Raw genomic sequence first — 24,637 nt, forward strand, 5'->3', positions numbered from 1 at the left:
GGGGAAAAAGACATAAGCATAGCGCTTGCTGCATTAGTCAACGAACATTATTATTAAGCTTGAACTTTTGAACAGAACTTTTACAGCGCCTTACCTGAACAGTCAAGCTTACCTGAACTCCCATCAATCCTCAATCCAGTGAAGTAACTGGGTTTCAACGCGCCCCTGCATCAGAAGCAGGATGGAGAGCTCATCCTTCCAAACCCTAAGGTGAGGCTTCACGGGGAATCGTGGAGGAGGTATCGTGGAGGGTTGGAAGGGAGTGGGAGGCTTGAGCATTGTTCCACAGTTGGTAATACTCCCTTTTCACGCACAGGAGGGTATCCAACGAGCCAGGGAAGCCAGAATAGAGGGTCCCTTCCTGTCCATCTTCAGAGTTCTGCGCCTTCGACGCCGCGCCTCCGTGGGAACCAGGTGAGCGTTACAGAACGCGAATCCTTACCACAATTTCCCACCTGGGCGCTATGGAGACTTCCGAGACAGATCAGCTGGCCCATCTTTTAGGGGAATTACGGGCAGAAGTGCACTCAGCCCGCCAGGAGACTAATGCTCTCAGAAGGGAACTAATCCTATCCAAGGAAAGAACTGATGATCTGGCCAAAAGGTTATTGCAGGGCCAGCACACTCCTTTACCTGTTTCCGGAGATATTTCTATAACAATGGGTTCGAATAACCCGGTACAAATCAATCTACCTGGACACATGCCTTTGGCCCCGCCGGAACGTTTTGCGGGGGATCCCAAGAAATATGCCGTTTTTATGAACCAATGCCATTTACACTTTTTATGCAGGCCCGGGGCCTTCCCCAACGACCAGACCAAAGTAGCCTTTGTACTATCTTACCTCAGTGGCTGTGCTGCCGATTGGTCTATTCCATTGGTAAATCAGGATGATCCCATTCTCCGGGATTTCCAGGGCTTCCAGGCCAGCATGGAAAGATTGTTCGCTCGAAACTCGCAGGGACAGGCCCTTGACAACAAACTGCTATCCTTACGACAAGGTAATCAGGATCTTTTGTCCTATATCGCCACCTTTAATAGACTAGTTGTGGAAACCGGATGGCCTGAAAATAAAAGGATCACATTGTTTCATCGAGGCCTGCGCGGAGAGCTTAAAGATGTTATAGCTCAGATAGTAGATCCACCCCAGGCCTGCGCAGACTACATAGACTTAGTGGTTCAACTTGATCACAGACTTCAAAATAGAAAAGCAGATCGGCTCAAGTATGAAACCAGAGTACCTATCAAGACCCACGTTAACTCCAAGAGTACTGACGTTTCCGAACCTATGCAAATTGGCAGTGTTAAAGGACCATTAACACAGAAGGAACGAGAGAGAAGGTGACAGATGCAACTTTGTCTGTATTGCGGAACTTCCGGTCACTTTCTTCAAAGTTGTCCAGTTAAACCACCCAAGAAGGTGGTTGGAGCCACTGATAACGAGTTATTGACACCTGGTTTGGGAAACGACCTAGCCCGACAAGCGTAGGGGTCCGCTTGTCGAGCTTGAAAACAAACTCTTTGACCTCGCATTTTGTCATGCTAATGGTCTTGTGAACCCAAAACAGCCTCAGCAGTTGCATGCTATAAAAGCATACATAGACAGTGGAGCTATTGGAAATTACATAGACCGTGAATTGCCTTCCAGGATTAAGCTTCCTCTCCGCCCGAAAGTAACCCAAGATGTAATTACTACAGTTGATGGAACCGAAATAGCCTCAGGGCCTGTAACGCATTCCACAGTTGAAATCACTCTGGTGGGTCAGGACGGACATCGGGAAGCAATCGTGTTTGATGTGATCAAGGCCCCACAATTTCAAGTACTTCTTGGTATCCCTTGGTTAGAAACACATAATCCGAGAATAGACTGGCGAGCAAAGAAGATAACTTTTCCTGATTGTGAACCAACCTGTTACCCAAGGAATCCAGCTATGGGTCTAGCCTCTGTAACTTCCACCCCTGTACAGCTACCATCTGAATACCAAGAATTCCAAGACGTTTTTCAGAAAGAGCAGGCTAACACCTTACCTCCCCATCGATCTTACGATTGCCAAATCGACTTGGTACCCAATGCACAACTACCTTGTAGTAGGATTTATGCTCTTACTGAACCTGAGAACCTGCATTTGCGCCAGTATTTGGATCAATACCTGGCCAATGGCTTCATTCGCCCATCAAAGTCACCAGTCTCTTCCGCTTTGTTCTTCGTACCTAAAAAGGAAGGAGACCTTAGGGCCTGTATTGACTACTGCGCCCTAAATCAGATAACGATTAAGAATCATTACCCTTTGCCCCTGATACCTGAGCTTATCGACCAAGTAAAAGATGCTCGTGTGTACACCAAGCTAGATCTCAGAGGAGCTTACCACCTGGTACGTATAAAAGAGGGCGACGAGTGGAAGACTGCATTCCGCACCAAATTTGGGCTCTTCGAATATCAAGTAATGCCCTTCGGTTTGTGCAACGCACCTGCCGCCTTTCAGTACTTCATGAATGATGTTCTTAGGGAACTTATCGATGTTTGTGTCATCGTTTATATTGACGACATCCTGGTGTATTCCTCCTCAGAATCTGATCACAGAAACCATGTTAGGGCAGTTCTTGAGAAATTGCGCCAGCACAAATTATTTGCCAAGCTCGAAAAATGCGTTTTTCATACCACAGAAGTGGAGTTTCTCGGATTCATCCTGACACCTCAAGGAATCCGAATGGACTCGTGGAAAGTGGACGCCATTCTCAAATGGCCATCTCCTAGGTCTGTGAAGGGAGTGCAAAGCATGCTTGGCTTTGCCAATTTCTATCGAAGGTTCATCCCGGAATTTTCTCGAACTGTTCAACCCATAACAGCTCTCCTAAAGAAAAATAAACGCTTTGAATGGACTCTTGAGGCTGAACAAGCCTTTCAGGACCTGAAAACCAAATTCACCTCTGCACCTGTATTGAAGCACCAGCGCCCAGATCTCCCTTACATCGTGGAAACCGATGCATCCAGTTCGGCCATGGGAGCTGTCCTGTCGCAAAGAGACCCAGAAACTAACCAACTACACCCTGTAGCCTTTTGGTCCAGAAAATTCTCTCCACCTGAACTCAATTACGCAATTACCGACAAAGAACTACTGGCTATTAAATCAGCTTTCAAGGCTTGGCGTCACTATCTTCTCGGTGCAAGACACACCATCACCGTAATTACGGACCACAGAAATTTGCAGTATTTAAAGACGGCCAAAGCTCAATCTTCGCGACAACTCCGATGGGCTTTATTCTTTGCGGAATTTGATTTTGTAATTACTTAACGCCCTGGCTGCAAGAATGGTAAGGCAGATGCCTTATCCCGGATAGGCATGGAAGAACCCAATTCGAGTTTAGAACCTGTGCCAATCATACCGGAACAAAGAATTCTGGGCTTGACTTCATTGCAAACCATTGAGGACATCCAAGCTCAAGTAAAACAGCTTTTTGACTCTTCTGCCTTACTGGAATGGAGTCAAAAGGGTCCTCACTACACCGTTAAGGATGATTTACCCTACTTCCAAGAGCGGTTATTTCTGCCAAGTAAAGAATTGCAGGAACTTGTCATTACCCGTCATCATGAATCATTAATGGAAGGACACCCCGGTATCGCGAAAACTGAAGAAAAGATCAAACGCCACTTCTGGTGGCCTTCTTGGAGAAAAGACATAAAGTCATTTGTGTTGTCTTACGGAATCTGTGCCCAAAATAAGAGTCAAAAGAAAAGGCCAGCCGGCCTACTTCAACCTTTGGACATTCCACCAGCACCTTGGCACACCTTGTCAATGGACTTTATAACTGACCTGCCTCCTTGTGGTGGTTACAACACGATTCTCGTAATAGTGGATCTATTCTCCAAAATGGCCCATTTTATCCCTTTAAAAGGATTGCCGTCAGCTTCCACCTTGGCCAAGGAATTTATGGAAAATATAGTGCGGTTACATGGTTTCCCTTCCATATTAGTCTCAGACCGTGGAAGTCAATTTATCTCCCACTTTTGGAAGAAATGTTGCCAACTAGCACAAATAGACGTGCGGTTATCCACCAGCCACCACCCCCAGACCGACGGACAAACCGAGAGAACCAATCAGACTCTCGAGCAATATCTGCGGTGCATGTTACACCAATCCGAGTTAAATTGGAAAGACATCCTTTGGATTGCAGAATATGCATACAACAATTCAGTGCATTCTGGAACCAGACAGACTCCTTTTTATACCCTGTATGGTCACCATCCTTGGACCTCTGACCTAGATCCACCTCTGACCCTGGAGATGCCTGCAGTAAACCACCTACATTCCACAATAACCCAAGCCTTCAAAGAAGCTACAACCCACTTACAGCAAGCCAAGAAAAAGTATAAAGAAAACGCTGATTTGCACCTAGGTAAAACTCCTCCTTACCAAGTAGGAGATCAGGTATGGCTAGCAACTAAACATCTACCCCTCAAGGCTCAGCAAACTTTTAATCCCAGATTCATTGGGCCTTACCCCATCAAAGCTATTATCAACCCAGTGGCCTTTAAACTCGATTTACCATCCAACATGCGGATTCATCCCGTTTTTCACGCATCTCTTCTAAAACCAGTACAACCTGGAACCAGACTGTCTGAGTCCCCAGGCCCTATCCAAATTGATGGATAATTAGAATTTGAAGTGAAAGACATTTTAGATTCCAAGATAGTTAAGTCGAAACTCTTCTATCTTGTTGATTGGAAAGGATATGGACCTCAGGAAAGATCTTGGGAACCCAGTAACTATGTTCACGCACCACGATTAATTCAACGATTCCATCGAAGATTCCCGCAGAAACCAAAACCCCCGGAGGAAAAGACCTTGGGAGGGGCCTTGAGGGGGGGTACTGTCATGATGCCTACCTCCAAGGAGCCAGGCTGGGCCCAGCAACCCCAGAGGCAGACATCATTTTCCCCAGGGAAGTCTCAGCGGGCCCAAGTCGGGGCCCTTTGGACTCAGTCCTGGCGCCTTAGGCACCAGGCTCATAGCAGACCCCAGTCCTGGCGCCTTAGGTGCCAGGCTCATAGAAGAGGATATGTGTTTAAGTGCTTGGGTGCACACTTACCTGATGCAGACCTTGCTGCTTCATCCAGGCCCTCTTGAGGCCTGAATGGGACTACTTTACCTGTAGGACTACTTCACCACCCGGGTGTGGTCGGGGAAGGATACATACCTGATTGGTGGAAGGATACATACCAGGAACTTCTTCCAAGGCTATTTAAACCCCACCCGAACAGCCACACGTGCTTCGCGTTGTTCTGCACCTAGCAGCTGGACGTTCACCGTGTCAGCTCCTGCATCCTGACTTCAGCCACGCCTGCAAGGGGAGAAAGGAAGAGAATAGGTGAAGAAAAGCCCTTGCCTGCTAAATCTGCATCCCGGAGTCATTTCTCCAACGGCCCTGAAAAGGAAGACATCATTTTAAAGGCATTTTGTTTCAATCGCTGCAGCGCTGCATTTTACTCACCTTTGCAAGGCGCTTCCATCTTCAGCAGCGATCTTCCGGATTCAGCTACGCCCCGGTGCCTAGAGGAAAAAAGACAAGAACAAAGGTGAGAGGGAGAAAAGGAATAAGGAAAGCTCAGTTTCCTTTTAAGTCTTACCTGTTGGATTATTCCCACTGCATTTCGGGTCCTGCCGCTTCCTGGCATCTCCGGACCCCGGCCCCTATGGGGAAAAAAGACAAAGACATTGAATGAGCGAATGCAAAGACATTACCTGAGCGCTCATCCAGAACTGTTTCACTTCGGGTCGGCGCCATATCTCCGGCACACCGAACCCCGGCCCCTAAGGGGAAAAAGACATAAGCATAGCGCTTGCTGCATTAGTCAACAAACATTATTATTAAGCTTGAACTTTTGAACAGAACTTTTACAGCGCCTTACCTGAACAGTCAAGCTTACCTGAACTCCCATCAATCCTCAATCCAGTGAAGTAACTGGGTTTCAACGCGCCCCTGCATCAGAAGCAGGATAGAGAGCTCATCCTTCCAAACCCTAAGGTGAGGCTTCACAGGGAATCGTGGAGGAGGTATCGTGGAGGGTTGGAAGGGAGTGGGAGGCTTGAGCATTGTTCCACAGTTGGTAATACTCCCTTTTCACGCACAGGAGGGTATCCAACAAGCCAGGGAAGCCAGAATAGAGGGGCCCTTCCTGTCCATCTTCAGAGTTCTGCGCCTTCGACGCCGCGCCTCTGTGGGAACCAGGTGAGCGTTACAGAATCCTCTAACCTATCAAATCCTTAGTGGGTTGGGCATGTAGAGTCAGCCTCCACACCCACTTTGAAAACACATAAAAAGAGACTGCATAGGACAGGCTAGGACACACTCACTTTCCACTTCAACTGATTTCTTGCGAAGCGCTCTGCCGGAAGACCCCAGACTCCAGACAGACTCCAGAACCAAAACTCTAGAACCCAAACTCTAGAACCTTGGAGAAGCAGAGGCCTAATCCACAAGCTGAACTCCTCCCAGCAGGCTTCAGAATCTATCAACCTGATTCTAACCCCTAAACTTCAAGGGGCTCTCACCTTCAACAGCCAGGCCGTGCTGTTTGATTCTAGCCAATAACCCAGTGCTAGAACCAGGATTCCAGACCCAGAAAGCAGAGCTGTATCCAGAACCAGTCAGATCCCGTCCCAGAGGCCGCAGACCACCATGCAGTGCTGAAAACAGAACGTAGAGGGCCTGAGACCTGTCCGGTGGCGAGAGAACCGCAGCCCAAACCCCTTGACCAGATGTTTGACGAGGCGCATTCTATTCCAAAACTAGGGGTGAGTATCTAGTTTAGAACTGTGCATAGTCATCTCTTAGTCTAAAGTAATCGTATCCCATCCATTCAACCTGTCCAGAACTGCATTTAGAATTTTGTGTCCATCCTGTGATTTCAAATCTGTAAAAGCGCCATCTGTCATTCTGAAATCTTGACTTTATTTCTGAAAATCTACCTTCACAAAAACATCCGTAACTTTAGGACCGCACGTCCTAGAAGCGAAAACCCAAAACGACATTCCAGTTCCTTATAGTTTTTCCGTATATTGCGATTTAAGCATGCGGAAAAAGTGCAGCGAATTGCAATTTAACTCCATTTCATTTTCTGTCAAAATAGCTGTCTCTTGCTTTCCACTGCTGAATTTCGTTTTCAAGTTGATAATCATTCATGAATCATTGCTAGTGTTGACCTGAACTAATCCAAAGTAACTATCACTCATCCAGAATATCTCTTAGTGAATTAAAAGCATTTTAGCATATTTTCCCATCCATTGCAACCACATTTAAAAGCATGTTGACCTGTCTTTTAAAATCATACCTGTTTCTCTAAGCTTGCTGGGGGGAACTGGAATTGAATTGCATTCGTGATTGTATTCCTGAAACCTGTGTGCTCTTTTTTCCATCTCTTCATATTGCATAGGGGGGGAGTGAGTTGTCACAAGGGAAAAAGTTATCATATTATCTCTTGTTGAAACCATTTCAAGTTTATTTCTGTGTTGCATTCTTTCCCTCTATTGCCTTTCCTTGAACCATAAAAGTATTCTCTGCTACCTTATCCTTCCTATTCCAACTCCTCAGTGATTAAAGAGAGTGTGCTATTGTAATATTACCCATTGTTGATCACTACTATATTCATAAGTGTGCTATCAAATATGAATTTATTCATACAAGTGTTATATATATATATATATATATATATATATATATATATATATATATATATATATATATTGTTTAATTCTTCAAATAAATCTTTTAAATTGCAAAACAAACCTACTTCTTGGCTCAGTGAGGTCAGGGGGATTCAAAGAGAGGAGTGTGATGTAAGGGTTCATCATTCAGATTTAAGAACTTTGACATAAAAATATATTAATAAGGGCTTCCATTGGGCATCCCAGACTAGGCATTGACTTAGTTGGATTGCTGGATTGAAGTCACTTACAGGCAGCTTTATATGTTTCCACTCTAACCTGGAGTGTATTTTCCCCCTCGCAGATGGATGAGAAGTTCCGGAGACACAGTTCCCCAGAGCGGCTGGGATTCAGGTAAGCGTTTGAAGCTTGTACTGTATTTGAAAAAAATAAGCGAAGAGCTGTAAAATGCTTGCTAATGCCTTTACTCTGTTCTTTTCCTCTTCATTAGGAAGTGGCGTGCCGGGATGGGAATGACACCGCCGAAGATGCCCGCAGAACAGAAGGAGCGTTGAATGATGGGCAGAAGGTCTGCAAGGTAAGGCTGTTCCTAACGGTGTTCTTGTTCTTGCAGGAGCTGAGCACAGAAGAAAGATGCAGGCCCACTGGAGACCGATCCGAACAAGGCGAGTGTCACGCTGCAGGTGCAGAAAATGCAAAGCATGCTTCTCAGCCTGGGTGTGGCTTAAATAGTCTCTGGGTATCCCAGGTGCCTCTGGGCTGAACCACACCCAAAAGACTAGACCGCACATGCAGTTCTGGGAACCGAAATATGTGGGGGCATCCATCTTGTCCCCATCAATGCATGACAAGTCCAATCCCCAATGTTATCCTATGGGAGTGAATGAGTCTGGTGCCACAAGCGCCAAGTCTGACTCCAAGTGAGTTTTTGGAGGGATGGAGAGGCCCTTGAGGGCCATGTAGGTGATTGTGGCCTGGCTCCAGCCTGACATCTTGGAGGGCTGGGGACAAGAAGGGCAGGAATCATGACAGGTGGTCATATGACTGGCATATGACAAGGAAGTGTTGCACATGTTCGTCCTCTTCCCCACACATTTTGTACTTTGGACTGGTATAGTTGTACAATTTCTTCAAAATATTCACCAGCGGGAGAACGTCTGCTCTGGCTTGTGCAAAAAAGCAGCTTAATTGTGGATATGCCAATGTTGATAGGTAAGGTTGATGCACTCTCCCCAATTCATAAATGTCCGTCCAGCCTAAAGGAGCTAGTTGCTCCAGCCCCTCTTCGTCAATACTTCTTGTTCTTGCCAATTGGGAGGTTTTTAACCTGTTTATCATCAGGCTATATGTGTCAACGGGGCAGTGGAGTGGGCCCAGTATATGTCCTAGACCCAGTGATCTCAGATCGTTTGCCAGCTGGTTCTGATAGGTGGATACTAAATCTTGGACAAATCCTTCTCACTATGCCAAGTCCATTAGCTCATTATTCTGTGATGTGATTCTTTTTATTGCATACCTGGCTGACTACAAAAACAAACGTTGGCAAGCAGGGCAGCTTTCCGGAAGTTTACCGGGAGGTATAGTAACCAGAATTGGTGCTCACATATGCCAACTCTGGTAAAGTTCTTCTCCAAGCCCAGGATCTCTGTTCCATAGGATACTGTGCCTCCGAACTTTGCTTGGTGGACATTACTGACTTTCGAAATGCGCTTGTCATTGTGTTGCAATTGACGTATGCATTTATGACTCTGAGGGCCCGGATCTCAAGTTGGTGTTAATTATCGAAAATGTCGTAAAAAGTGCTAACGACATTTTCGGTAATTACAACCTATTCTGAAGGTGGCACAATCTTCCGAAGTCGCACTTTTGGAATATGGGTGCCGGTTGCTAGGAAGGGCTGAAAACCGACCTAGCAACCAGCACTTTCGTTATCTCTCCTTTTGCATGGGTATTCTTGTGGCACTCCTCCAATTTCAGAACTGCCTGAAATTGGCGCCAAAGTACGGTACCAAACTGGTGTCGTACAGGAGGAGTGCCACAAGAAGCACATGGACAGAAGTAGTGCCACAAGAAGCACACAACTGTTTGGGTCTGCAGATGGTGACAGGTGGGTCCTGCACTGCATCTTAGTTTGCATAAGAGTGCATACTGCCATCCATGGTTCTACTATGGATGGCAGTATGCACTCGTCTGCAAACAAAGATAAATAAGTTCAGTGCAGGACCCACCTTTCACGATCTGCACACCCAAACAGCACGTGCTTTGTTTTCATCTTGGCAGCATTTTCCTGAAATAACAATTCCCTCGTTATTTAACAAAAATGCTGCTGAGATTCTGCAATCCGCCTGTTTCCACTAGAAACAGGCGGATTACAGGGAAAGCACTGTCGTGCTTTGCGAAGATGCCCAGGCCCACATGAGAATAGCAGTGGTGCCTGGGTGTCAAGAAATGGCGCAGTGAGTCGTGCTATTTAGCACCCTCACTGCGCCATGATGAGAATCGGGCCCTGAGGGCCCTATTCTCATCCAGGTGTTAAGTACCAAAAAGGACGTTAAAAGGCTTAACAACCTTTTCGGTACTTAAGGCCTATTCTGAAGGTGGCGCATTCCTCCGAAGTCGGAAGGAATGCGCCACTTTCGGAATACATGTGGCGGTTGCTGGGATGGGTTGGAACTGGCTTTTTGGAAGCCTATTCATGTGGCACTCCGCCAGTTTAATATGTGCACTAAACTAGCACACATACACGGTACCCTTTTGGTGCCGTTAAACTGGAGGAGTGCCACAAGCAGCTTTGTTTGGTGTAAATGAAAGTGTTCATATACAACACACGGGTGTATATGAACACTTTCATTTACACCAAACCTAGCAGCTTCAACGTTGCATACTGCAAGGTTGAAGCTGCTCGATTTGGTGTAAATTAAAGTGTTCATATACACTGCACGGGTATATATGAACACTTTCATTTACACCAAAGTGAGCAGCTGCTAGCTTTAAATGAAAGTATTCATATATACCGTGCAGATGTATATGAACACTTTCCTATAGACCAAAATAAGCAGCTTCAACATCCTGCAATGTTGAAGCTGCTCACTTTGGTGTATAGGAACGTGTTCATCTGTGTTCTCGGCAGCATTTTTTGTAAAACAACAAATATGTCGTTATTTTACAAAAATGCTGCCGAGATTGGATTGCGCCCGTCAGAACTAAAAACAGGTGCAATCCACACAGAGCACTGTCGTGCACCACGAGGACGCCCAGGCCCACTTGAGAATACTAGTGGAGCCTGGGCGATTCTTTTGGCACTGTGATTCGTGCTGTTTAGCACCGTCACTGCGCCAAGTTAAGAATAGGGGCCTGCGGCTTTTATCATTTAAAAGAAAGTTGTCTACTGCCATTGCATGTTTGGTGTTGACATGGAGTTCGACAGCATGTCTACGGGCCGCTGTCCTGCATGGGATCTGTAGCCCCCCACCTTCCCTGGCCCCTTTTCTGTCTTCTTGTAAAGGTTGACATAGCCACTTGGGTTCCTGGGTTCCAGGGTTCCAGCGTCCAGGCTTCCTGCAGTGCAATTATCTCAGAGGTTGAGATAAAGGCTTTGAAATCGGGGTCCCCGAGTTTCTGGGGGATCTCAGTGACATTCTAAGACATGATTTTAATGTCCAACCCAAAGTTTTTGATTGCTTTAACTATAGACTTCTGCCTTATTAATTGTGGCCCCACATCCTCTAGTCATCTTTTAGGGATTACATGTGGGTTGGGTGGGGGGTTGATTGACAAGCTGTGGTGCAATGATCTTATTTAGGTCATTATTGACATATAGAGAGGTGTCCACTGCACCAGGAGTTTTATCTGGAATGTAAACACCCCATTGAGCTTGCATGTAATGTGATTTAATATGTATACTGTGCCCATCACCACAATACTGGCCTTATGGCGCCTGGCCTTTTCCAAAAAGTGGAATATTGTGACCCTGCTAGGGTTTCACCAGACATTAGTTTGTAGAACAGAAGCAGGGTGTTGGGGGGAGGTGATATGAAAGACAAATTAGACAATAAAATAACCACAATCAGAGAGGAAAAACAGTTAAGATGAGTGGGAGCGGATATGGTTGTCCAAGTAAGTTATTGGTAAGCCTGAGTGTAGGAGTCAGGAGAGTAAAGATCTGTTTAGAGAAGAGTTTTATTGTGAATACAGTATCAAGAACCTACTAGGCATGGTACTAGATATAGTTAGATGTTGAGTGGTTGCATGATGAACTTGAGGGGTGCTCAAGCAGACACTAGTAGTTTGGAGGCTTTCAACAGATTAGTTTGTAAGAAACGATCCCTATATGAAGTGAAAGCCAGCTAATAGGATTATTGGTGCTAAGAGTTCCATATGTATAGAAGTATGCCTGGGGAGAACATGGGTAAGTGGTAGGGGAAGGTAAGAGGAGACATGATGGGCTTGTGTCCGGTGTCCAGTAATATAAGGTTTTGTAAGCTATTAGCTAGGTATTAATTACTGTCACTTAATAAAATAAAATTCATAACAAAATAGCTCAAGCTACCAGCTAGTGAAGCTGGGAAGACAATTACAATCCTCAGCGGAACCTTTATATACTCTTCCAGGATTAAATAAAACACACACTAAATACACAACAGCACCCTCCTCCAGATCAGATATAAAAGAACCGCAGGATGAGTTGCCTTCTCAGTAATGCTGATTCTGTGCCCAAATGACAACATCTATTATCTACTAAAGTGTTAAAACATCTACTGAAGAAGAGGTCCAAAGAGCTCAAGCACCCTAAAAAGCCAGTATCTCAGTAGTAAGGAAGGCATTGTGAAACACCAACCGACCTGCTTAACGAAATGGCCTCTGCTGAATGTCCCCAATGACAACTTTATGAACTACATGCAGTCTTTCTTCCATGACAACACAGAGGTTAAAGTTAATAGGCCACATATAATCTGCAAAGTTTCAAAGTGATAAAGGTGTCCACCCTGGCATCAGCGTTAAAATGTTCAAGTTACAACTACTAGAAAAATCTACACTCACCCTCCTCTCTCAGAACTATGCTTACACACAGTTCACCATGTTGTACTCACAATGAGTTTATTATCACTAGCCCAGGGCTAGTGGTAAGAGAAAATGTTGAGGCTTCCTGAAGGTATCGCAGCAGAGGTGCATTTATTTGAACGTAGGGTCATTTGAAGACCACAGTAAAGCTTTAGCACAACTTGGCAGCGACCACCGCCCTAAAGAGTCATAGTACAAGTGACAGCCAATATATGATCATGCATATCTTACAAATGGGATTACTGTGACAAAATGACTACTGCTCTGCAGGAGCACAGGGGTGGAAACCGCCTAAACCACCTACTAGGCCCCACACTACGACTGAACCCGCAGGGAGCCCATTCATAAGGGTAAAATAGGCACAGCCTGACAGGGATAAATTCTTCACCTTTTGTGCTAACATGGGCCGAGTGCACACTACACTCTCATGAGGGGTGTCAATTGATAACAGTAGCAGCCTAGGCACAATTGTACAAAGACTCCAAAATAAAATAAAGTCCAATCAATATATATATATATATATATATATATATATATGTATATATATATATATATATATATATATACTTTAAACAATAAAACAGCACATAACTAACTAGAAAATACACCAATATAATCCCTCCCCTGTGGAAAGAACACAGAATATGTAGAACTAGTAAAGAATGGCACTCTGAGTACTTGAGCTGGGGTGATCCGGCAAGCAATTGCAACGATGTCAGTGTTTAAGGATATGTTTTTCAAGGAAAGGATTAAAAGTAGGTTTTATAAGTCACGATGGTCCCAAAAGTGGACCATTTGGACAGATCATATCAACAGTATCTTGTGGTTGGTTGGTTTGATAGCGGACTAGGCTTCTCTGTACTTTTGTTGCCGTCGAACCAGGTTAGAGATGTGGAACATCACGTTGATCCAGATAGCACGTCGGTATTGAAACTGGGCTTAGTGCAGTTCGAGTTGGCATTCGATGCAGCTCGAAGAGTCCAACATGTTCTGATTGGTGGTCGATTCGGCATGTACAAATTCAACAAAGGTAGTAGGCGCCCCTCTCTCGGAAGAACAAGGCATGATAACCAGTTCAGTGGTTGTTAACCACATTGAGAGTTCGCAGCCATCTGCTTTTTGCTCAATGTACCTTTCACAGATGGGAAATATCCATTTGCATATCAGTCTTTGTCCTGCCCACATTGGCAGTCCAGCAGCGAAATGCTATGGCAATTCCTCTCTGAACAAGAGTACCACCAGCAACCCCATACACGTGTTTCAGCCTTGTTGGGCATCATCAGTGAGGTGAAGCTGAGCCTCTCTAAGCACAGTGATTCGGCATGTAGGATGATGGCTTCCAGCAGTTTCAATAATTATTAAATTCCTGTTGAAGCAAGGTGCTGTTGGTTCATCATGGTGCTTGAACGTGAAGTGAGTCTAACACATCCACATCAGTGAGCCAGTATTCTGAGTTGAGACGACGGCTAGTGCTGTGGTTGGTTTTCTTGCAGCAGTGAACCTGTTCAAAGATGCAAACAGCCATTCGAAGATGCAGAGTATGCCAAAAGCAGCACTGCAGGTCCTGTGACTGTTTGAAGCCACAGAACAAGATCAAAGCAGTTCAAATGTGTCTTGAAGTGGTGAATCGGGATTCCAGGCTGCCTTGACTTTTTCAGGTTGCTAGGAGTCCCAATCTAGGGTCTGTTGTACATGGTGATTACTTCTGATGCACTCCCACCCAAGGGTTCCAGGGAACCTGGCTGTCACATAACCACTGCTCCTTTACCTTCAGTGCAGCCACCAATCAGACCATAGACCAGCAGCTCTACCTCAATGTGCCCATTTGATGTTTAGGGAGCAGAACATTCCTCTGCCTTGCATAGCGCCTGCCTTCAGCTTCTTGTCAAAGTACTTTGGAATGGACTGCACTCCCAACAGGGATCCAGAAATGTATTGTTCCTGGTGTCCAGGAAGGAATCAAGGAAGGATAAACATATCCTATGGGTGTATGTGTAGTGGGTTCCTAGTGATTGTTTCGAATGCCAAAGTTTCGAATGGCAAATTTTCGAAATAAATGCATCGAAAAAGTGCATTTCTTTTTTAATTTTTTTAATGTGGGGGTCGCCCCACCAACCCCTGTTTTTTTAACCCTTAACACCCATTTTAGTATTAAAAAAAAACTTTCCCTACAAAAAAATGCATTTTTTCGATGCATTTTTTATCGAAACTTTGCCATTCGAAACTATGTTTTCAAAACAATGCATGGATACTGTGTAGTGCATGCTGACTGATATATAACATATATGTGGGTCTACTATCACGCTAAAGTAGCCAATGGGCGGGGTAACATGGCAAGCTCACGTTCTACTTTGGGTGGCTTAGTGGTTTATTTGGCAGGCTGAAGGCTATGCCTTTAGCAGGGCGACCAGAGGCCCGCCAAACCTCTATAGTGAAAAGGGGCCAATTGCCTGGTTGCAGGCCAGGCCCAGTGCCTATTTTGTGTGGCTAAGTAGGGCCAGGGGCAGGGCCAGTGGCGACTTTACTCACAAAGCAGGTCCATTGGCTTGCAGTAAAGTTGCCACAGGTGCTACTTTGCATGCTTCCGAGGTGCCTGGGGCATAGTCTTTGTCATGCCCTGGACAGTGTTGGCTATAGAAAGGCCATGCCCAGTAGCTCACAGACCCACTGTGGAGGTAAAGAGGCTACTGAGCCAGGCCAGTATTGCTATTTGTTCTGTGAAGAGAAACCTTGGCCATGACACCCTACCTCGTATTTGATTTAGGTGTTTGGGCTATTAGGTGGTGCAAAGTCGTTCCAATAAGAGCTCTCTATCACTATCATTATGCACTTCAGTATTCAGTCGTCATAGTATGCTATACACATTACCGTAGTTTGAATGTTACCCAGACTCCCAGGGTAAGACTTGCCACAGGATCTGGCCATGTGCAGATGTGTTCCTGCAGTCATGCACTGGGTCAACTCTCAAACACACCACCAACATAAATGCGCATAATCAAACTGATGAAAATGTAGGAAATGCCACACTGTAAGCGACCACACGGCACTTACCAGTCACACTGATGATAACAGAAGAAGAGAGAGACTGGCCAATCGCATTTCGAGCTGCACAGGCGTAGCTCCCTGAATCTGCAGTGGCCACGTTTTCCATCCAGAAGCTTGACTGTGATTGGTTGAACATCTCAACGCCATTTTTGAGCCAGATGTATTGGGAGACTGCTGGGTTACTGGAATTAACCTCGCACGACAATATCAGAGTCTCTCCTATTCTCATCTGATTCTTGGTTGATGATGAAAGGACTACGTGTGTCCCCCTGGGTTTGTCTGAAAAAAAAAAAGACAAAGAGAAAGGACAATATTCCTGCAGGAAGGAAATGCAGCTCTACAGATCTAGAAACCACACCAGCCATGTGTGGCTTACCTTACATATGTATGCAAGTCATGGCCTTTGTATGGCATGTTGCCTTCCAGCGCATTGCACTAAAAACATTCTTATATGAAACACATACATTGGCTCAGAGTTTGCTTTCTTTAATAAGGCATCTTGTTTAATCTGCTGTATAATGCTATCTTTTCAAGCTATTGGAGATAAGACACATGACCAATGTAATTGGCAGTATTACATTATCTTGTGTCTTAAGTACAGCATGGAAAATATGGTAATTTCTGCACTGGCTAGTATATCATAAATAGGGCTGTAATTCCTTTTTAAGATGTGTAAATATATGCAGCTATGTATCCCTTGACTTGTTGTTCAAGAATACCGCTCCAGGAGTTTCCCATTACAGTTATCCAAATGCTAATGTGTTTTTTTTTCCATGTAAATACATATGGACAAATAATAGCTACGGCTTATTTTTTGACATTTCAAAAAATAAATGGATAGATAAATACAGAAAAAATGACCAAAACATAGATGTGGATATCCCCTCTCCCTCACCTTTTGTATATTCCGGCTCTACCAGGAATGTCGTCAGGCCTAGTACGGTAGTCGCCTGTCTATTTCCCATTCCCTTCCTATCGTTGTCGTAGCGCTTGCACTATCGGAAATGTCGCCAGGCCGAGTACGATAGTTAATTTCACATACTTACTGTTCATGGCCTGTAAGAATCTAATTGTATTTTCCCTTGTTCCATCCCTTGCCTTGAAGCGCTTTGAAACACATTGTGTATAGGCGCTATATAAATAAACTATCATATCATATCATAAATAAAGATGGAAATGGTGCACAAATAGATACCAGAAAACCGGGAACCTTAAACATAAACACCAGGTTAATTGTGCCTTTCCTATTTTTGGGATGAAAGATGTTCTCTTCATCATATTTTATTTTATGTTTTATTTTCATTTAGTATAATTCTTTCTGGCCGACCAAGCAGGGGTGGACGGACCCATAGGGAACTCTGGAGATTTCCCGGTAGGCTTCTGCACCCTGGGCCTCTTCTGTGTGGTAACCTATTTTATTTCCACATTTTCTCATAGGAAAAGCGTTGGGCTTGCTTAAAATGTATAATATGGGGCCACTTTGAAAATTATTTCCAGGGCCTCTATTGGTTCCCAGTCCACCCCTGCGACCAAGTGCTTTCAAAGCGCGAATATGAGAATGCGACAAGGAACATTGCAGAAAACTATAGAATCCTTCTGATCTTTCTAAGATGTTTCTTCTTCGAATTGCCCCAAAACGTTCTGGTAAGTAAATGCCAAATCTGTTTGCAGAGTCACCCAATCGCATAAATCTTCCAATCACTGCAACTCTTTGGGATCCATTTTAAAAAGATTTTGAAAAGGTTGTAAACTGCGTTTTCTCTCTTCATATGAGAATTCCATTCCCGCACATAGACTTTCAAGAATACCAATTACGATATAACTGCTGTGATGAGGGTTACGTTACAACTAGGAAAAGTAGAAAACAATGTATGCGATAATCAGGGAAAAATAGTACTACATGTGAACTATTAAAAATCCTCTTCTGCATACAAGTAGAAGCAGAAGCATTGGAGCGGCCATATTTTGTAACTGAATCCACACCTTTTGCTAGTCACCCCCACAGCACCAGTGACCAGGGAAACAGCGGAGGAGATTTTGGGGGTGATGGAAGTCTGCACAACCAAAATATACCGAAAATGAGCCAGAAGTGCTTACAGACAAGGTTATCCTAGCACAGTCCGCCTAACTCTGCAAGGACAACAACTACGCTGTGGCTGTCTCCACCCACTGTGCAGGTAATGGCCCATAATGTCGCCCTCATAATTCCGACGGCCGAAATTCTGACTTCTTTTTTTGTTGACCCCCTTTACAGCAGATACATATGTGCGGGGTATGTGATATAATAGTAATAAGCAGGATTGTGGGGGTCACCCCCCGCATATATGTGGTGTACAGTGGGACGCCACAGGTGGAGGATGTGTTGCACCACTAGTTCCCAGATCATGGGCGGAGAGTCCCCCTCTGAGATTGGTGTACATAGAATCAGCAGAGCAGGAACAGATGAGGTCAGAGCTGGAGTATCCACAGACCTTGGTGAGTAAAAAAAAGTCCTCTGCCCAGCACCTACCTATACCCAAAACACACTTAAGTGATTATTAGTGTATGCATATATTGGTGTGAGGGGGGTGCCGTGGGGGTCATGCCACTCACAATGTAGAAAATGTGTATTGCCCAAAGATTCTAAGTACATCTTTGTCACATGCCCTGCACCCACCGTGGCATTCAGGTTAAAAGTAAGGGAGGAACAGGACCTGAATCACAGTAGGGTCGCTCATCTGGCCTATTTAAAATGTGTGGCGTACGCTCACATATGGGTGTCAACATTCCTATATGTACACATTAATTCATTTAATATAATGTGCTGTTAGTTCAAAGAACTATTTCACATCTCCATTAAGATAAATTAAACATTTCAACAACATCCTCAAAATACATCCTCAAAATACATATTTTTAAATGTGTGATTTCAGCATACTGCAGTCGGAACTGTTGCGAAGTGACTTGCAGGCTTAACTTAGGTCATATATTAGGTTTATTCAAGACACTTCAGTTACAGTTACATGGAAGTAAATACAGGAGTATGGAGTATAATCAGCACTGGCCCCATCACCCAGGCAGGGGAGCTCTAACTGCCTGACTCAGTACGGAACCCTCAGATCAGCATTCCATCATTCACCCAACAACATTCCATATGACATCACACACTCACATATGGCAGATCAACACAGACAGTCACTATATAACAGGAACGCTAACCAATTCCTGTAAATGTTCCGCTCCCGGGTAACTCTGCATCATCCTCACCTCATATTACAGAATATGCTACAAGCCTCCAATCATGTAGGTGCATGGAATAAGCCTTTTTCATGGAAGTTCAATGAAATATAAAAAAAAGCCTTACAACGGGCACAAAATTCAGAGGCCCCAGTAAGTTAACATATCTCTGACTGGCAGAGAGGATAGGGGTGACAGGAACACCAATGGCAATTCATGCAGCTGCCCCCCCTCCCCGTACCATGAGTCTGAATCCACCTGAGAGCCATAGAATGTTTCTTAGCATGCATAAACCATTGACACATGATTTCCAGAACTGAATCACAAATCCGTCTACTCCTCTCATTAGCTAATTGGCCCTTGGCATCCACTGCATCATGTTGTGGCAGTCAACGGGACCAGCCCACCTTAAGAGGAGAGCCACCTTAAGGGAAGAGAGGGGTAGCCAGAGAGCACGGGAGGATGGGCTTGTAGAGCCCGGGACACTTTGCCTGTAAGGGGAAATAAAGAAAGTTGGAGATTCCCTTGTCTCTGTGTGTTCCTGGGGATTGGGGTGCAGGGCCTTGAGGTGTGAGACCTCACCAAATGGAGGCCAACTAGAACACAACAACTGGCGACGACGAAACACGAACTACGCTGTGCAAAAGGCAGGCGACCGCTACCGACACGTGAGAAATGGACCAGAGGGGGAGCAGCAAGCCCTCACAGAAGAACGGGGCCTGGAGGTGGACCAGAGGGGAAGCAGCAAGCCTTCACAGAAGAAAAGGGCCTGGAGGTGGACCAGAGGGGAAGTGGCAAGACCTCAGAAAAACGGAGCCTGGGGGTGGGCCAGAGGGGGAGCAGCAAGCCCTCACGCCAGCAGGAAAGGACCCACTGCTCCAACAACCAAAGGGAGGAGGAGACCAGCCACCAGACCATGGGAGCTGCTAAGCGTGAGGAGGAGGCACCGGCTACAAACCACTGTAGCGGTAAGGAGGTCTGCTGAGTTGGCAAGGGGGACAGACCCAGACACCAACCCAAATAAGCAGCCACATCCCTAAACTGCCCAGCACAAGAAGGGGAAGGAAGTGGAGCCCATGAGACACTAGATGCCCACTACAGCAATGAGAGGAAGAGCCCTGAGAGAGGAGACCACCGCACTGCAGCAGTAAGGAGACCAGCTGCACAACAGCTTTTCACCTGCACAGAGGGAGCGAGCAAAGGTGGGGGGTAGGAGAGAACTTGCACAGGCCAAAGCCACGTGCACTCCACTACAAGTGTATCATCAGAGAGGCCGTCTGACATGCGGTTAAGATAACAAAAAGAAAAACCTTTCTGCACCAGCCAATACAACAACCTTGGGATACAGACTACCCATTAAATCACCAGGGAAGTGCTTCCCCCACAGAACAGCTGAAGGACCACCCTTACACCAAACACCCCAGCAGACCAATGGAGGAGACATTCACACATGCACCGTGCACACCATGCACATCACAGAAAAGGATCTAGTGCCACATTTGCAGCAATGGTTAATGCCAGGCATCAGACGCTTGGCAAATCCGCTCGGCTTGCCACAACCCAAATGCAGTCCAATGCCCTGAAAACCAATGCAGAGACTGGTTGTCATGCAGTAACATGTTAGGGGACATGCACAACCTATATTTTTGTTAATGTTGCGACCGTGAGTGAGATACCAACTACCACACAATTGTTCATCTCCACAAGGATCAAAGTATCAAATATGTGTTAATAAACAGCATGCAATGTTGACACACAAGTGCTGTGGTATGTGGGATGTATTGACCCACTCCGCCATTTTATGCGGCATCACTTTGATAGTTATGGTGCAAGGAACAGCAACAATGGCAGCAAAACTCTGGTGTGCACCAAAAACCTACAAAAACCGCGTTCTCAAACACAAAAAGATGGATGCACAACCTGTCACCCATGGTGCATGTGGGGTGGGATAGAGCACACACTACAGAAAATGTGCCTGTGGGCTCCATGACCAGCAAACAGAGTGCAGAGAGAGAAGCAGCGCTTTGCAAATGAAACTCAAAAATGTGCCTGTAAATCACATTTATTTTGCTGCTAAAAACTCCAAAATGCCTATGCAGAACACTTCTCAACATTCAAAATCTTGCTTGGCACTGACATTCTAAGGAAGCATGGCGAAGTACAATGTCATAAAGTGTAAAGAGCAAAACATTTCCTCAGACAAACTGAATTGTCTGTAAACTGAGAGCTCCGATCAAAATCTGGGTGCAGTACACCTGGCTACCTGTGAATGACAGCTATCAGATGAGCTGCTGATGAAACTTCAAAATATCTAAACTAAAAGTCTGTCGGGTTAGCAAACATAAAAGGATTGTTGCTAAAAGGAATACAGATCTCAGTTGTGTTTTGATCCCACAGATTTAAAGCTAAGAAAGTAATGTATTTATGCTTGATGCAACACGTTTGGTTTCTGTCGGACTTGAAGGAATTAAGAATAAATTAGTCTGGCTGACCTGCCAGAAGTTGAAAAACAGTTTTTTCCACCCATGAGGAAGGCCTTCCACTCAGCAGATACTCACTGATAGATGATAATTGTAGGTTAGCCCAGACTTTTGTCTACAGAAAGAGAATGAACAATGGCAGAGCTTCAGCCCAGGAAACGGAGGCGTGAAAGGGGTTGTAAACTGCTCCTGCAAGGAAATCCCCAAGCAAGAGGGCTGCTCCTGGACTGCAGGGAGAGACAAGGGGGCAGGACCATTTGCTGTTAAGCATGAACAGTGAACAATTTTTAAAGACTCATAAATTGTGATTCAAAGTGAGGAAAATATAAAAAGGACAGATTTGTAAGTCTAATTCTTGGCTGCACATTTCGAAGAGGTGGTAGAACTGTGTAACATATTCTGGACAGGAATGGCAATATATGTGATTTTATGTGAACTGTGTTAACGCTAAAATTATGAAACTTTACACACACATCCCCATGGTAAACACACACATTTGTGAAAAGTTGCAGAAAGTTTGGAAATTGTGTTCATAGCGAAAAGGACAACATTCTGTAGAAAGGTGAAACAAGACCCCACAGCGGCAGGATTTTGAGCAGCAGATACTACATAATATATGCTATCTTTGTGGTGGATTTTTGTAGAAGTGAACAATGTAGAAGTATGCATTTAGGATAAAATCCGATTTTGAGACCAGTAGCTAAAGGGAGGTTTCTAAGGACTGTAAAGCTAAACCATAAATGTGACATCATCCGGCCTTGATCCAATCACTCAGTTGCAAGGCGGAGATGAGGATATGATCCAATCCCAGCTCACAGGGGAAAGCTTAGTAAGCCGATTCATACACCCATTTTGTGATGGCATTTTAAAGGATAAATAGAGACAGCTGACAACACATAAGAGCTCACTGATCCACTCACTTTCCTGATTCAGCCTTCTACATCCAGCTTTAACATCCTTCCAGATCCAGATGCCAAGACACTTGCCAGCACTAGAGAACTATTGATTTCAGCAAGGCCTAAATCCTCAAACTTATTCTTGCAACCCAGTGAAGCGCTGAGGTGTGAGAAGGCCTTTTTAACTAGCATCCTGAAACTCTCTGGCTGGTTACCACAATGCTTGCCTGAGGAACTCGCTATCCAGCTGATTGAAATACCCACAAACAAGAAGTGCAGATCCTGTGCAATCTGGTGACTGGCCTAGTTGATCCAGTCCCGCGCCGGATGTGCTGTCCTTCCTTGGCAGACCAATCCATGATCAGAACTGACGGTCCAATTTAATAACTTATTCTTTGAGTGTCAATAGGGAGAACAGTGACCCATAATATATCTGCATTGTATTATCCCAATCTCAAACCCATCTCATCTTTACATCAGAACCATGGTATTGCTAGAACTATCCTGGTGCTGACCTTTCTCTCATCTGTGTTATTAAACCATGACGTCTTATTGATTGATTAAGAAAAGTAATTCCCAAACCAAACGGAAACTAGAGTATCACACATGAATTGTTATGAGTGGCCGTGAATTACCTTCCTGTGTGGCATTCTCCTTTTTGAAGTCATTAATATAGCATAAGAAAACCTATCTGTCATTTTAAACCTGAATTTCTGTTTTCCATTCACTCGCCTATTTTACAAAAACATCTTTTACTAAAACCTCTATACCTCCCTCAGTTCTTGTGATAGAAGCAAAATGTCAACTCCTACTTGTTCCTAACATCCTTAGCTATCCATAATCCTGAACCTCAGTGCGATTGGCCCGTTATAGCGAATATCGCAAAAGGAAACGTTTGCCGCAATCTGACATTCTGAGAAATGTTACACGAGTGAAGTAGCTTTAATTTATTTCCCACTTGGACTTTGAGATTTCAAAGGTTTTCTTCTGCCTAAATCATTGCTTGTGATTGTTTGCACCTATCCAAGGCGGCTCCCGTAGGAATTTATTATAATTTAAGTATTTGACCACATTTGGTGTTTTTGCTCAGCCAATTCCAAAGACAATTGCAAAGGCATTCTGACAGTGAAAAGTCAATTCCGTTTTTCTCTTATGTTTGAAGAGGGAAGGTGAGAGTGATATTCTGTTAGATTTGTGTTATTCCTGAATACCTGTTCTCTCCTCCCATCAATTTACATTGCCTATTGGTGAGAAGAGGGTTGTTGCAGGGGAACCTCTACACATAGTGCTATCTGTGCTAAACCAATTCAAAAGTATTATTTTCTGTGCTGCATTTGTCTTTGTTCTCATTACTTGATTCCTAGTGTATTAAAGATATTATTCAGTGTTCCGGCACCCATTGGTGATTGTTGTTTACCTATTAAAATCTATTGTGATTACATTCTGAATACACAAATAAATATTTACCTTTGCAAACTAGCCTGATTCCTGGTTCAGTGTGACCGGGGGGCTGGAGGGGTCTCAATAGAAGGGTCTGATATGAGTGGTATATCGTTCAGAATATTGAATTTATAGATACAAATAAATACTGGCCATGACTTGGGTGTGTGCCGTATGCCGTAAACGGATACCTGTATGCTACCTGCAGGTCCGAGCAGATATACATTGATCAGCAAGACGGTGCGTTGAAATAATGCTGTACATGGTGCCTGACAACACTGCAGTCCAGCACGCCATTGAGCATATCTGCACTATCTGACATACTACTGTCCCTCTTGTCTCAGAGCTGCACCCCTCATCTCCTCTGGCATGTCTGGGAGCACACATTCAAATAAACAACCCTCGACCAATATATATGACATCTTGTTTTGCATGACAACAATATGGTGTGACATTGGCTTATAATTGGCTCTTCCCAAACACTACATCCCTCTGCCTGTCAACCAATGTTGATATTGCACACTGGCCATCACATGAGCCCACTGTGGGCATTTGATGTGGGCATCAAAGTGTATAATGTGGCACCGCTCTTTTGTGATGGAATAACATGAATACAAGTCATGACCCGTGGGCTATGGATTGTATTCTGGTACATATATCAGCCCTCATTCACGGGGTGCATTTAAGGTTAACATCCCAGGAATAACCCTGTGTTGGACCGTCGCTTAACTGCAATGAATTTCTCCTGGCCAATAGCAACTAAGTACAGATCTACTCACTGAAACTCCCAATAAGAATGACATTACAATGGCGTGACTGCCAGATGTGTTCCATCAC

General features: G+C 44.7%; 1 protein-coding gene across 1 annotated transcript in view; it reads right to left on the bottom strand.

Moving 5' to 3' along the window:
- Positions 1–24,637, bottom strand: part of LOC138450289 (B-cell receptor CD22-like) — a 267,696-nt gene that overhangs the window by 105,839 nt on the left and 137,220 nt on the right. The window contains exon 5 of the mRNA XM_069604829.1: positions 15,775–16,047. Coding sequence (XP_069460930.1) covers positions 15,775–16,047 — 273 coding nt within the window. The remainder of the gene's footprint in view (positions 1–15,774; positions 16,048–24,637) is intronic.

Source organism: Ambystoma mexicanum, chromosome 1p, assembly GCF_040938575.1.
Source record: "Ambystoma mexicanum isolate Mex_15411 chromosome 1p, UKY_AmexF1_1, whole genome shotgun sequence".
Classification (NCBI taxonomy): domain Eukaryota; kingdom Metazoa; phylum Chordata; class Amphibia; order Caudata; family Ambystomatidae; genus Ambystoma; species Ambystoma mexicanum.